The sequence below is a fragment of the Odocoileus virginianus genome, chromosome 5 (genome assembly GCF_023699985.2).
Source record: "Odocoileus virginianus isolate 20LAN1187 ecotype Illinois chromosome 5, Ovbor_1.2, whole genome shotgun sequence".
Classification (NCBI taxonomy): Eukaryota; Metazoa; Chordata; class Mammalia; order Artiodactyla; family Cervidae; genus Odocoileus; species Odocoileus virginianus.
The window spans coordinates 82,459,322-82,472,646 of record NC_069678.1 but is presented as its reverse complement, the minus strand read 5'-3'; the positions used below and the strand labels follow the sequence as shown (position 1 = coordinate 82,472,646).

General features: G+C 40.8%; 1 protein-coding gene across 4 annotated transcripts in view; it reads left to right on the top strand.

The window, feature by feature from the left end:
- KLF17 (KLF transcription factor 17) overlaps nucleotides 1-13,050 on the top strand; it is a 28,110-nt gene extending 15,060 nt beyond the window's left edge. For all 4 annotated transcript variants that reach the window (XM_070468281.1, XM_070468283.1, XM_070468280.1 and 1 more), the window contains 2 exons: nucleotides 10,667-11,519; nucleotides 11,852-13,050. In XM_070468281.1, coding sequence (XP_070324382.1) covers nucleotides 10,667-11,519; nucleotides 11,852-12,099 — 1,101 coding nt within the window. In that variant the 3' untranslated portion in view covers nucleotides 12,100-13,050. The remainder of the gene's footprint in view (nucleotides 1-10,666; nucleotides 11,520-11,851) is intronic.
- Nucleotides 13,051-13,325: the final 275 nt, after the last annotated feature.

Genomic DNA, 13,325 nt, shown 5'->3' with positions numbered 1-13,325 from the left:
TACATTTCAGCTTTATTGTCAGAAAGTAATTTGTAATTTTACCTTGGATCCATCCAAATATCCCCCTCCCCACTTATCATTCACTTTCATTTAAACAAATACTAATTTTTCCTTAATCAAAAGTTCCGTTAGAGGTTATAAATTGATTTTCCATTTCCACCATTCCTTCTGTATTAGTTTGTACTCTTCTGTAAAGTAGGATTTTTCTTAAACAACTGGAATCATTTGGTGAATTTGAAATAATAGTTTCCTATCAGATAGAATAAATGCTTAATTTTTCACTTTCGTTCACAATGTTCAAAGCTGGGATAATAGCTGACCCATTGTCACTTTTGGTTCATGAATTTCCATAGATTTAATCTATTAAAATCAACAATTGTTCTTTTTGATTCTCAAATTGTTACAAATTTGGCCAGTGGGAACCCCTTCTGTGCCCCTTTTTAAACATTTAAAAAATTATGGTAAAATCTGTATAACATAAAAATATCATTATACATAGTTATGTTTATATAGTTCAGTGGGATTAGACACATTCACATTACTACTTTCTGTCTCCTTGAATTTGACTTCCTTAAGTATCTCATGAATAGAATCATACATTGTTTTTTTGACTGGCTTATTTCACTTGGCTTAATGTCTTAATGTTGAAGCCTGTGTCAGAATTTCCTTCCATTTTAAAACTGAATGATATTCTTTATTTTATTTTATTTTTAATTGGAGGATAGTTGCTTTACAATGTTGTCTTGGTGTCTGTCAAACAGCAACGAGACTCAGTCATAATTATACCTATATCTCCTCCCTCTTGAGACCCTCTCCCTCCGACCCACCCCCATCCCACCCCTTTAGGTCATCACAGAGTGCCAGGCTGGGATCCCTGTCTTATAGAGCAGCTTCTCACTAGCTGTGCACAGTAGTGTATATATATCAATGCTACTTTTTCAATTCATCCCACCCTCTTCTTCCCCTGCATGTGTGGCTTTTTTTTTTCCATTTCTTTTTATTCATTGGAGGCTAATTACTTTACAATATTGTAGTGGTTTTTGCCATACATTGACATGAATCAGCCATGGATTTACATGTGTTCCCCATCCCGATCCCCCCTCCTCTGAATGATATTCTACTGTATATATATATATATATATATATATATATATATCATATTTTGTTTATCTGTTGATGGTCACTTGGCTTGCTTCCACATTTTGGGCTTTTGTGAATAATGCTGCTCTGAATATGCGTGAACAAATATCTATTCCAGTCCTTGCTTTCAAATGGGCTGCCTTTAGGCTCTTTTGATAGTGTCTTATGATGCACAAAAGTCTTAAACTTTGATGAAGTCAGTTTTGTCCATATTCTCTTTTGTTATCCGTGCCTTCAGTATCATCTCTTAGAAATTGTTGCCAATCCAATATCATGAAACTTTTCTGTTTTTTTTGCCAAGAGTTCTATAGTTTGGCTCTTATATTTAGATTTTTTTATCCATTTTGAGTTAATTTTGTATATGGGTTTTTTTTTAAACCCTTGCCTGAGATCAACATGTAGACACTGCTACATTTATTTATGTATTTTTGGCTGTGTGGGGTCTTCATTGCTGCATGTGGGCTTTCTCTAGTTGCGGAGAGCAGGGGCTCCTCTCTAGCTGCGATCACTTCTCTGGTGGTGGAGCACAGGCTCCAGGCCTACTGACTTCAGTAGTTGCAGATCAGGGACTCATTAGTGGTGGCTTGTGGACCCTGGAGCATACAAGCTTCAGTAGTTGTGGCTTGTGGGCTCCAGACTGCGGGCTCAGGAGTTGTGGTGCACGGGCTTAGTTGTTCTCAGGCATGTGGACTCTTCCCAGACCAGGGATCAAAACCGAGTCCTTGGCAGGTGGATTCTTACCCACTGCATCCACCACCAGGGAAATCCGTGGGGTCCAACTTCATTCCTTTGCATGTGGATATCCAGTTATACCAGCACTGTTTATTGAAAAGATTGTCCTTTTCCCTATTGAATGGTCTTATCATCTTTTGACAGTCATTTGACCATATATATAAGGATTTATTTCTTGGCTTTCTTCCTTTCTGTTGGTCTATCCTTAATGCCAAAAATAGGTTTTGCTTTTTTTTTTTTTTTTCTACCTATATTCATAAAAATGTTGGTTTATAGTTTTTTTTTTTAACTTGTAATATCTTTGTCTAGCTTTCATATCAGGGCAATGCTTAGCTCATAGATTTGATTAAGTAGTCCTCTTTTTTTCATTAAAAAAAAATTATTTAGCTGCATTGGGTCTTAGTGGCAGTTGGGATCTTCATTGCATCATTGCAGGATCCCTAGTTGTGGAGCGTGGGCTCAGTAGTTGCAGCACATAGGCTTAGTTGCCCTGCAGAGTATAGAATCTTAATTCCCCAACCAGGGACTGAACCGGATCCCCTGCATTGTATGGTGGATTCTTAGCCACTGGACCACCAGGGAAGTCCCCTTTTCAATTTTTTGTTAGAATTTGAGAAACATTGACATTTTTCTTTGAATGTTTAGTGTAGGATTCAGCATGAAGCCATCAGGTTCAGGATCTTTCTTTGTCCTGGAAGTTTTGGTTACTGATTTACTAGTTGTGGGTATATTCAGATTTTCTATCTTTTCATGATTTGGTGTTGGTGTGTATTGTTTTTCTATGATTTTATCCATTTCATTTAGATTATCCAATTTGTTGGCATGCATCTGTTCATAGTCCTCTATTCTTAAAATTTTCATTTCCATTTAGTTCATAGTAATGTCTTCTTCACTCTCATTTCTGCTATCAATAATTTGAGTCTTCTCTTTTTCTTGATCAGTCTAGTTAAAGGTTTGGAATTTTGTTATCTTTCCCAAAAGCCAACTTTTGGTTTCAGTAATATTTCTCTAATATTTCTTTCTTGCTAACTTTGGGTTAATTTGTTCTTTTTCTAGTTCCTTAAGGCATAAAACCAGGTTGTTGGTTTGAGATCTTTTTAAATTATAAGCATTTATGGTTATAAATTCCCTCTTAGCATTGCTTTTGCTGAACCTTGCAAGTTTTTTAGTGTTGTTTTCATTTTTGTTTGTCTAAGTATTTTCTAATTTCCCTTGTGGTTTCCTTTTTGACCTGTTGGTTTTTTAAGAGTATGTTGTTTAGTTCCATAAATTTGGATATTTTCCAGTGTTCTTGTTATTATTGATTTCTGTCTTTTAGAATCTCTTGAGCCTTTTTGTGACCTGACATATGATCTATTCTGAAGAGGGATGTACCATGTGCATTTGAGAAGAATGTGTATCTTGTTCATTGAGTAGTGTTCTGTATGTGTTTGTTGTATCTAGTTGATTTCTGTGTTCAACTTGTTTCCCTACTCATCTTCTGTCTGGTTGTTCTATTTATTATTTAGAGTGAGATATTGACATCTCCAACTGTTACTTTGAACTGTTTATTTGTCCCTTCAATTCTGTCAGTTTTGGTTTCAGATACTTTGACCTATTATTAGGTGTAAATCTTTATAATTATGCATCTTTTTGCTATGTTGAACCTTTATTAATATACTGATATATAATATCTTTTGTCTCTTGAAACTTTTTTGATTTAAAGTCTATTATGTTTGATAGCCACTAGTATAGCCATGCCAATTCTTTTGTTTACTATTTCCATGGAATATCTTTTCCCATCTTTTCACTTTCAGCCTATTTTTGTCTCTGGATCTAAAGTAGTCTCTTGTAAACAACATATAATTATACCATGTTTATTTGAATCCATTCTTCCAACCTCTGTCTTGATTGGAGAGTTTAAACTGTTTATATTTAAAGTAATTAATGATAAGGAGGGACTTCTGTCATTTTGCTCTTTGTTTTCAGTGTGCATAGCTTTCCTGCCCCTTGTTTCCTGTATTATATCTTTTGTGTTTAGTGGATTTTTTTTGTAGTGAAACTTTAATTCCCTTCTCATTTCCTTTTGTGTATATCATATAGCTATTTTCTTTGTGTTCACTGTATGGATTAAATTTGACATCCCCAAATTATAACGTACTAATTTGAATTTATACCACTTTAATGTGATTAAAATAAAAGCTCCATCCAGTCCTGTCCCCATTCCAATTCAGTTATTAATGTCACAAAGTTACATCTTTATGCATTAAGAGTCCAAAAATACAAACTAGTAACATTTTTTATGCATTGGTACCTAAGAAAACTGTTTTCCTTCATTCTCACTCTCCCAACACTTATGACATCAGATATGTGGTTTTTCTGCAACAAGAAACTAACTGCTTGGAATTAGTGCCCAGTCCTACAGGTTAAGGGCTTAATCCCACAGACTGTCCCCTACCCTTTATTTCCTCTTTTCTTTAATATTTATTTTTAAATTTAAAGAATAATTTTATTTATTTATGTTATTTATTTTTGGCTGTGCTGGGTCTTTGTTGCTGTGTGCATTTTTCTCTAGTTGCAGTTTGAAGGCTTCTCATTGCAGTGGACTCTCTTGTTGTGGAGCACAGGCTGTACGGAGCTCAGGCTTCAGTCGTTGGACACATGGGCTCAGCAGTCGCGGCTCCTGGACTCTAGAACACAGGCTCAATATTTGTGGTACACAGGCTTAGTTACTCCATGGCATGTGGGATCTTCTCAGTCCAGACGTTGATCCCATGTCTCCTGCATTGGCAGGCGGATGTTTTACCACTGAGCCACCAGGGAAACCCCGTTATTTTTATTTATTTGGCTGTGCTGGGTCTTAGTTGTGGCGTGCAGGATTTTTCGTTGAGGCATACAAGATCCTCTAGTTGCAGCATGTGGGACCTTGAGCTGTGGCATGGGAACTCTTAGTTGCGGCATGTGGCATCTAGTTTCCTCACTGGGGATGGAGCCCAGGCCCTCTGCATTGGAAGCATTGAATCTCAGCCACAGGACAGCCAGGGAAGTCCTTGCCCCCTGATTCAGACACCAGTCACAAGTCTAGGTTGTCACCTTGGCTTCTGACCAACTCTCTGTAAATTGGGACCAGTTTCTATGACTTCCTCCTGAGATCTGATAATTTTCTAGAGCAGCTCACAGAATCCAGGAAAAGTTTATTTACTATTGCTGATTTTTTTTACAAAATGATATCTTAAAGAATACAATTGAACAGCCAGATAAAGAGCTGCATAGAGGGTGAGGTATAGAAAAGTGGCATAGAGCTTCCATTCCATCTCTTAGGTACAACCACCCTCCTAGCACCTCCATATGTTCAACAACCCAGAAGCTCTCTGAGCTCTGTACTTTGGGGATTTTTATGGAGACTTGATCATGTCGACATCATCAATTACTAATTCATTTTCTAGGCCCTCTCTTGTCTCTGGAGAATGAGGGATACGGCCCAAAATTCCAAGCTTCTAATGATGGCTTGGTCTTTCTGGTGACCAGCCCCTACCCAGAAGGTCACCAAGAGTCACCTCATTAGAACAAAAGATGCTCTAATGGTAATAAACTCTTCCAGCATTTATCTGGGAATAACTTAATATCTCCTTCATATTTGAAGGACAGTTTTGCCAGTTATAAGATTTTTGGTTAGACAGTTTTTTTTCAGCATTTTGAATATATTAACCCACTGCCTTTTGGCATCCAAGGTTTCTAATGAGAAATCTGTTAATAATCTTATCTGCGATCCCTTATATGTGATGAGTTACTTTCTTACTGCTCTCAAGATTCTCTTTGTCTTTAGACAGTTTGATTATAATGTGTCTCAGTGTGGATTTCCTTGATTGATTTTATCCTACTTGAAGTTCACTGAGCTCTTTGGAGGGCTATATGCATGTCTTTTCATCACATTTGAGATGTTTTCACCCATTATTTTTTCAAACAGTCTCTCTGCTCCTTTCTCTCTCTCTTCTAGGATTCCCACAATGCATATGTTGATCTGCTTGATGTTGTCCCACAGGTCATTTAGCTGCTCATTTCAGTTTTCTTCAATCTTTTTTTCTTCTTGTTCCTCAACTTGACAATTTCAATTGTCCTATCTTCAAAGTAGCTGATTCTTCTGCCTACTCAAATCTGCTTTTGAATCCCTCTAGTCAGTTTTATTTTAGTTATATTTTTAAGCTCCAAAATTTCTTTTTAGTTTATTTTTAGGTTTTCTGTCTCTTTATCAAAATTACCATTTTGTTCATACATCAGTTTTGTGACTTTGTTCACATCTTCTTTTAGCTCTTTGAGCATCTTTAAGACAGACAGTTGTTTTAAATTCTTGGTGTAGGAAGTTCACCATCTGGTCTTTCTTAGACATTTGTTTATTTTTTTCCCCTTTGAATGGGTCATAACATTCCTGTCCTTTTATGACTCATGATTTTTTTGTTGTTGAAAACAGGACACTTGAATCTTATGATGTAGGAACTCTGGAAATAAAATTCTGCCTCTTCCTCAGGGTTTACCGATTTTGTTTATAGTTTATTTAAATTGGTGTATGTTGTCTCTGTGGCAGCATCAGCCTGAGAGGTAAGCTTAAGGTTTCCCAGATATTTTATGAGTCTGGATCTTTTCTTATGTATGTGTGGTGACTTTCTAAATTTTCCATATATGTGGTTGCTTTTGAGTATGTGTTTGCTCAGTCACTTCAGTCGTGTCTGACTTTTTTCAACCCCAAGGACTGTAGCAGACCAGGCTCCTCTGTCCATGGGATTCTCCAGGTAAGAATACTGGAGCCAGTTGCCATTTCCTCCTCTAGGGTATCTTCCTGACCCAGGGATTGAACCCTCTTCTCCTGTGTCTCCTGCATTGCAGGCAGATTGCTTACCCACTGAACCACCTGGGAAGCTTTTAAGTATACTAGTTCTTTTTTTTTTTTTTTTTTTAATTTTTATTAGTTGGAGGCTAATTACTTTACATCATTACAGTAGTTTTTGTTATACATTGATATGAATTAGCCATGGATTTACATGTACTCCCCATCCCAGTCCCCCCTCCCACCTCCCTCTCCACCCAATCCCTCTGGGTCTTCCCAGTGCACCAGGCCCGAGCACTTGTCTCATGTACCCAACCTGAGCTGGTTATCCGTTTCACCCTAGATAATATACATGTTTCAATGCTGTTCTCCTGAAACATCCCACCCTCGCCTTCTCCCAGAGTCCACAAGTCTGTTCCATACATCTGAGTCTCTTTTTCTGTTTTGCATATAAGGTTATCGTTACCATCTTTCTAAAGTCCATATATATGTGTTAGTATACTGTAATGGTCTTTATCTTTCTGGCTTACTTCGCTCTGTATAATGGGCTCCAGTTTCATCCATCTCATTAGAACTGATTCAAATGAATTCTTTTTAATGGCTGAGTAATATTCCATGGTGTATATGTACCACAGCTTCCTTATCCATTCGTCTGCTGATGGGCATCTGGGTTGCTTCCATGTCCTGGCTATTATAAATAGTGCTGCGATGAACATTGGGGTGCATGTGTCTCTTTCAGATCTGGTTTCCTTGGTGTGTATGCCCAGAAGTGGGATTGCTGGGTCATACGGCAGTTCTATTTCCAGCTTTTTAAGAAATCTCCACACTGTTTTCCATAGTGGCTGTACTAATTTGCATTCCCACCAACAGTGTAAGAGGGTTCCCTTTTCTCCACACCCTCTCCAGCATTTATTGCTTGTAGACTTTTGGATAGCAGCCATCCTGACTGGCGTATAATGGTACCTCATTGTGGTTTTGATTTGCATTTCTCTGATAATGAGTGATGTTGAGCATCTTTTCATGTGTTTGTTAGCCATCTGTATGCCTTCCTTGGAGAAATGTCTGTTGAGTTCTTTGGCCCATTTTTTGATTGGGTCATTTATTTTTCTGGAGTTGAGCTGGAGGAGTTGCTTGTATATTTTTGAGATTAATCCTTTGTCTGTTGCTTCGTTTGCTATTATTTTCTCCCAATCTGAGGGCTGTCTTTTCACCTTGCTTATAGTTTCCTTTGTTGTGCCAAAGCTTTTAAGTTTCATTAGGTCCCATTTGTTTATTTTTGCTTTTATTTCTGAAATTCTGGGATGTGGGTCATAGAGGATCCTGCTGTGATTTATGTCGGAGAGTGTTTTGCCTATGTTCTCCTCTAGGAGTTTGATAGTTTCTGGTCTTACATTTAGATCTTTAATCCATTTTGAGTTTATTTTTGTGTAAGAGTATACTAGTTCTTAAATGTATGGTTCCCAAAAGGTGAAAAAGGGAAAAATGAAGGGAGAAAGAAACAGATGCCAGGGACTTCCCTGGTAGTCCACTGGTTAAGACTCTGCTTCCACTGCAGGGGGCACAGTTTCCATATCTGGTCTGGGAACTAAGATCCTGCAAGCCATGCAACGTGGCCAGAGAGAGAGAAATCGGTGCCAGTCCTTTTAAATACCCTGTAGGTTCGGCATTTGGAGGAAGAGGTTTGTGACGATTGCAGTGGGTGTTGCAACAGTGGCTTCCCACCTCTTTCTGCACCTCACGGGCAGAAGCAGCAGTTAGCGATGAGAACACAGATTACCCGTTATTTGGAGCACAAAGTTTTCATTGCCCACTCTGGTTCCCACAAGTTGAGGCAGGCTGCTCCAGAAACGTGTGCACAGCTTCCTTGTATGGGACCCAGGATGTTTGGGGGTAGCCTCTAACTACCTAAGAGCTGAAACTGACTGAAATTAACTGCAGCCTACCTCTCACACCTTCCCTTGAAGTCACAAGCATTTAATAGACTCCATTGTTCCCAAGTAATTACATCAGGCAAATTCTGCAGTCAGAGATGGGAACTCCCCGTGCTTCCTACTCTACTATCTTCCCTGGTGTCACTTCAGCTGTGTCCATTTGACACAGTCCTAATTATCTTGGGAAGCTCCCTTATTTTCTGGCACAATAAGAAGCACCAGGTTCACTTATTCATTCCTTGTTCCAGACTTGGAGTCAGGAAATTCTCCCGACTCTTCCTTTTAGTAAGGAATGGAATTGAAGGCAAAAATCTGAGCATGAGGGATTTGTGCTTGTATAAAATATTTCCTATTTCAATATAGCATTATTTTTGTTTCTGATTTTTATAATTTCACTTATGCTGAAAATCCAGATTTCTCACAGTATTATGTTAAAACCTTTTTATTGTGATAAACAGCACTCAAACAAAAGTGTGAATGTAAGTACACAGTTTAACAGATTATTACAGAATAAAGACCTTTGAAACATTGTTCCAAGAACCACGGAAGCCCCTTCGGTTTCCCTTATCATTGTCTCCTCACCTCCCTCCCCTCTATTATTACTCATAGCCTATTGTCTGGACATAACTTCTTTGAATTCCTCTGTCTGCCCTGTGGTGTTCCTGTAATTGGTAAAAGCTGCAATTGCTTTCTTAAGTTTTGTTTTCCTTTTTAATTTGTGTTTGAATGTTGTTAATTTTTCCTTGATCTTCAACAGCACTTTTCTGGTGAATTTTTTTCTCTTTTGAGAAGTTGCAATCTTCCATTTCTGTTTTGGTGTTTTCGTGTCTTCTGTGGATACTGTATTTTACTCATGTTTTGGTTTTCATATTTGAATGGACTGGTCTTTTCTGGAGAGATTACTGGGGTTGTGTTCCCAGTTTCTCAGCTCAAGCGCTCTCTCTATTGCAACAGTAATTGACAACTTTAAAAAATGATTCATGGATCCTGTCCTGTTTCAAGAAATTCTACCACCCACCAATCTCTTCTCTTTTCCCTTAATATCAGTCAAGGAATATTGCCCTTGACTTCCAAGACAATCCCTGACACTTTTAAACAGTGCTCTTAAAAGTCTTCCCCTTTTCTTTACTTCCTCCAATGCTTGATCTCAGACTTAACCACTGCATTCCTACTCAGATGAGAGCCTCTTTTTTCCCCTAAATTAGTACCTCTAAAATTTTAAAATTTATTTTTGGTTGTGGGTCTTTGTTGCGGCACAGTCTCTCTGTAGTTGTGGTGCGTGGGCTCCTCACTGCAGTGCCTTCTGCTGGAGCACGGGCTTTAGGAGCGTGGGCTCAGTAGTTGTGGCACACAGGTTTACTTGCTCTGCAGCGTATGGGATCTTCCTGGACCAGGGATCCAACCTGTGTCCCCTGCATTGGCAGGCGGATTCTTAACCACTGGACCACCAGGGAAGTCCTGAGAGCCTCTTCTGTAGGTAAAATATTTGTGAATGGTTTCTAAGTTTTGCCAAAGCCAAGACCTATCTGAACCCTCCATTCTTCTTACTTTATGGTTTTCTGAACCTGTTCTGCTAGTTTGGGATGATCTTTCACCTTCACACTCAAGCATAATCTGGAATTTCAGAGTTTTCTCGAGAGTCTTAGCTGAAAGTATAGACTGTGGAATATTTTACTTGCTCTTTATACTTTTTATGAAATAAAACTAAAAGCATGCCAAGCAGGTAGAGTGGCATGAGTCACTTCCACCATGCTTCTGTCAGCCAGACTGGCATTTTACTTATTTATTTGCCACACTGTGTGGCATGTGGGATCTTAGTTTCCTGAACAGGGATCGAACCCAAGCTCCGTGCAGTGTAAGCAATGAGTCTTAACTACTGGACTACCAGGGAAGTCCCCCAGACTTGCATTTTGAAAACCCAAACTGGAGATTGGCCTGAAGGTGGGATAATTCAGACAAGAGATGATGAGGGCTTGGATTAAGGTGGGGTCTGGAAATGGGGACATGTGGAAGTGTGGTTTAAGCTATGGTGAATCTTTCTTTCTGACTTTCTTTCTCCAAGGATGCTGAGAAGTCAATGTCGATCTTGAACATGTCTTCATCCCCTGGAAGCAGTGGAATGCACACCTCTTGGAACCATAGTCCATTAGGTATTCAACACGTCCCTCAGTGCACAGAGCTGCAGAGGACCCCCTTGGCTTCTGCTGAGGCACCCAGGCAGAAGTCCAGTGGAATGGGGCCACAGTTCAGTATGGCACTGCCTGACCACCATGTGAGCTACTGCCCCCAACTGACTTTCGCCCCTTCCCAGATGACTTTCACTCAAGGAATGTCTCCTTCACAGCCAGGAATGATGATTTTCAAGGAACCCCAGACGATGCCCTCAGAAGAACCCAATATTCCAGGGATGGCCATGACCTTTGGTGGGAATCTAAGGATGCCACCAGCCTCACCTCCCAGTGGAATCCCAATGATGTCCCACATCAGAATGCAAACAATGTCTCATCCTGGCCTCCCAACAGTAGCTTCTAACAGAGACCCTTTACCACCTAAAACATTATTAAATCCAACCGTGTCTTCCACTGAGGCCCAAGCAACGCTCCCTTCTATAGCTCAGATGTTGCCTCCTAGACAGCCCCACAACTTTGGGATGCCCCCAGATGGATCTCCATTATTGCTGGCTTTGGAATCCCAGGGCTCCTTTGTGAACCAGCCAGTCTCCCAGGAAGACCCCTTACTACCTAGGCAGCCCATACCTGCTCAGCAAAGAGCAGAGCGGCAGTACTCCGGGACCCAGGAAAAGGCTCCCAGACGGAGATCCCCAGTTTCAAGGCCTTACCGCTGCGACTATGAGAACTGTGAAAAAGCTTACACTAAGCGCTCCCACCTCGTGAGTCACCAACGCAAACACACAGGTAAATGAAGTATCAGACATGTGGGGTGGGTGGAGAAATCTCTGAGTTTTAGATTTGTGGGGGACCCCTGGTTTGTAATGGTTTGGAATTAGCCTGTCATCCTTAAAGCTTGGGATCAAGCTCTGTTGGCCCCACTGACGTGCTTTCCCACAGTCTGGTATGTCTGTGCTGAGATGATGGAGACTGCTAGTTATTCCATCTCCTCACTGCTTTCCTGCATTTTCCCTTCTGATTCCTCAACATTGACGGCTGTGCTTCATCAAGTCAGACCCCTTTCTTCCCACCTGCTAGCCTGTTCCTCTCAGTCCCTTCTCTCCCTTGTCATTCCCCAGGTGAACGACCCTATAAATGCACGTGGGAAGCCTGTACCTGGTCCTTCTTCCGTTCTGATGAACTTGGAAGACATACTCGGATACACACCAAACATCGACCACATAAATGTGACCAGTGTGGCCGACAGTTCATGAGATCTGACCATCTCAGGCAACACCGAAGGACTCATATACGGATGCCAAGATCTCCAGACCCACCGGCTGACAATGGATGTATGGCTGGTCCTCCTCCTACTCCTGGTCTTTAGGTCAATCTGCTCATCCCCTCATTTTGGCTTCTCCATCCAGATCCTGTGTGCCTCTGACCAGCTAGTCTCTTTGGTGGATGTAGGCTTTGATGAAGACACTAAGATTATGAGGCAATGGTGAAGCTCATATGAGCTCTGGACCCAGTCAGGGCTCCTCAGAAACTGTGTTGGATGTCCTCACATCTCTGGGGCCACCTACTTGTGCCAAGTTCAGCCACATGAGAAGATGGAGCACAGTGAAAAGTGGGAGCTTTATTCAAAAGCTCTTTATCTTATGTCACTCCCAGCTTGAAACCCTTTAGAGACTCTCCTTTGCCTGCAACACAAAATCCAAGTTCCTTATCTTGGTCTTTGACAGTTTCCAGAGCCAGACTATGTTCAAATCCTGAATTTACCACTTACTAGCCATGTGACCTTGGGAATGGTTTTTGCCCATTGTGTCAGGTTTCCTCTTCTGATAAATGAGAAAAACAGTATCATGCTGTGTGAACACGTCTTATGTACAATGTCAGATGCTCTCTGGCACTCACTAGCCACATGTCCAGTTTGTCTCTTCTCATCATTTCCAGACTTGGATGAAATGCTCCCCACAGGACAGGGGATCTGACATCTCAAGTAGCCGCGAGCAACCCAGGAGTGTAGAAGAGTTAATGTTCCAGGCGTAGGGTTTGACTATTGGGAGTTGGGAGAAATCCCGGCAGATAAATTCCCTCTTCTTCTCTCCCTTCCCTGAACTGGTGCAAGATTTCTCCCGGTAGGGAGACCACTTCTCCCAGTGGGGAGACCTCCCAGGTACCAGTGCGCACAGCTCTGTGCCTCTTCCAGGCTTGTCATGAAGCAGACTCAGTGTGCTGTCACCTTGCATTACCTCCCATTCTTCCTTACCTTGTGTCCCTTTTCTTATCCTCAATGCCCTGGGTTTTTGTCACCCAAATAAAACATTGATACTTATTCATGTTCCAGGCTCTGTTTTCTAGGTGACTTGCAGGTGGAGGACATTAGACTGGAACACAGAAGGATGAACCCCACTGTAAGTTCCCCTTTGCCCCCCACCAAGCCCAGGTACCTGGACTCCTAAATATCAGCTATCACAGGGCCTGCTCTGCCCTGCCCCTTCCCTGGGGTTAAGTGCATAATGACTCCCCTGGCAACTCAACCACAGTTAGTTCAGAACCTCATTTCTGGACCTCAGCTGGCTGTTTTACTGACGAGCAAACTAATAGGAA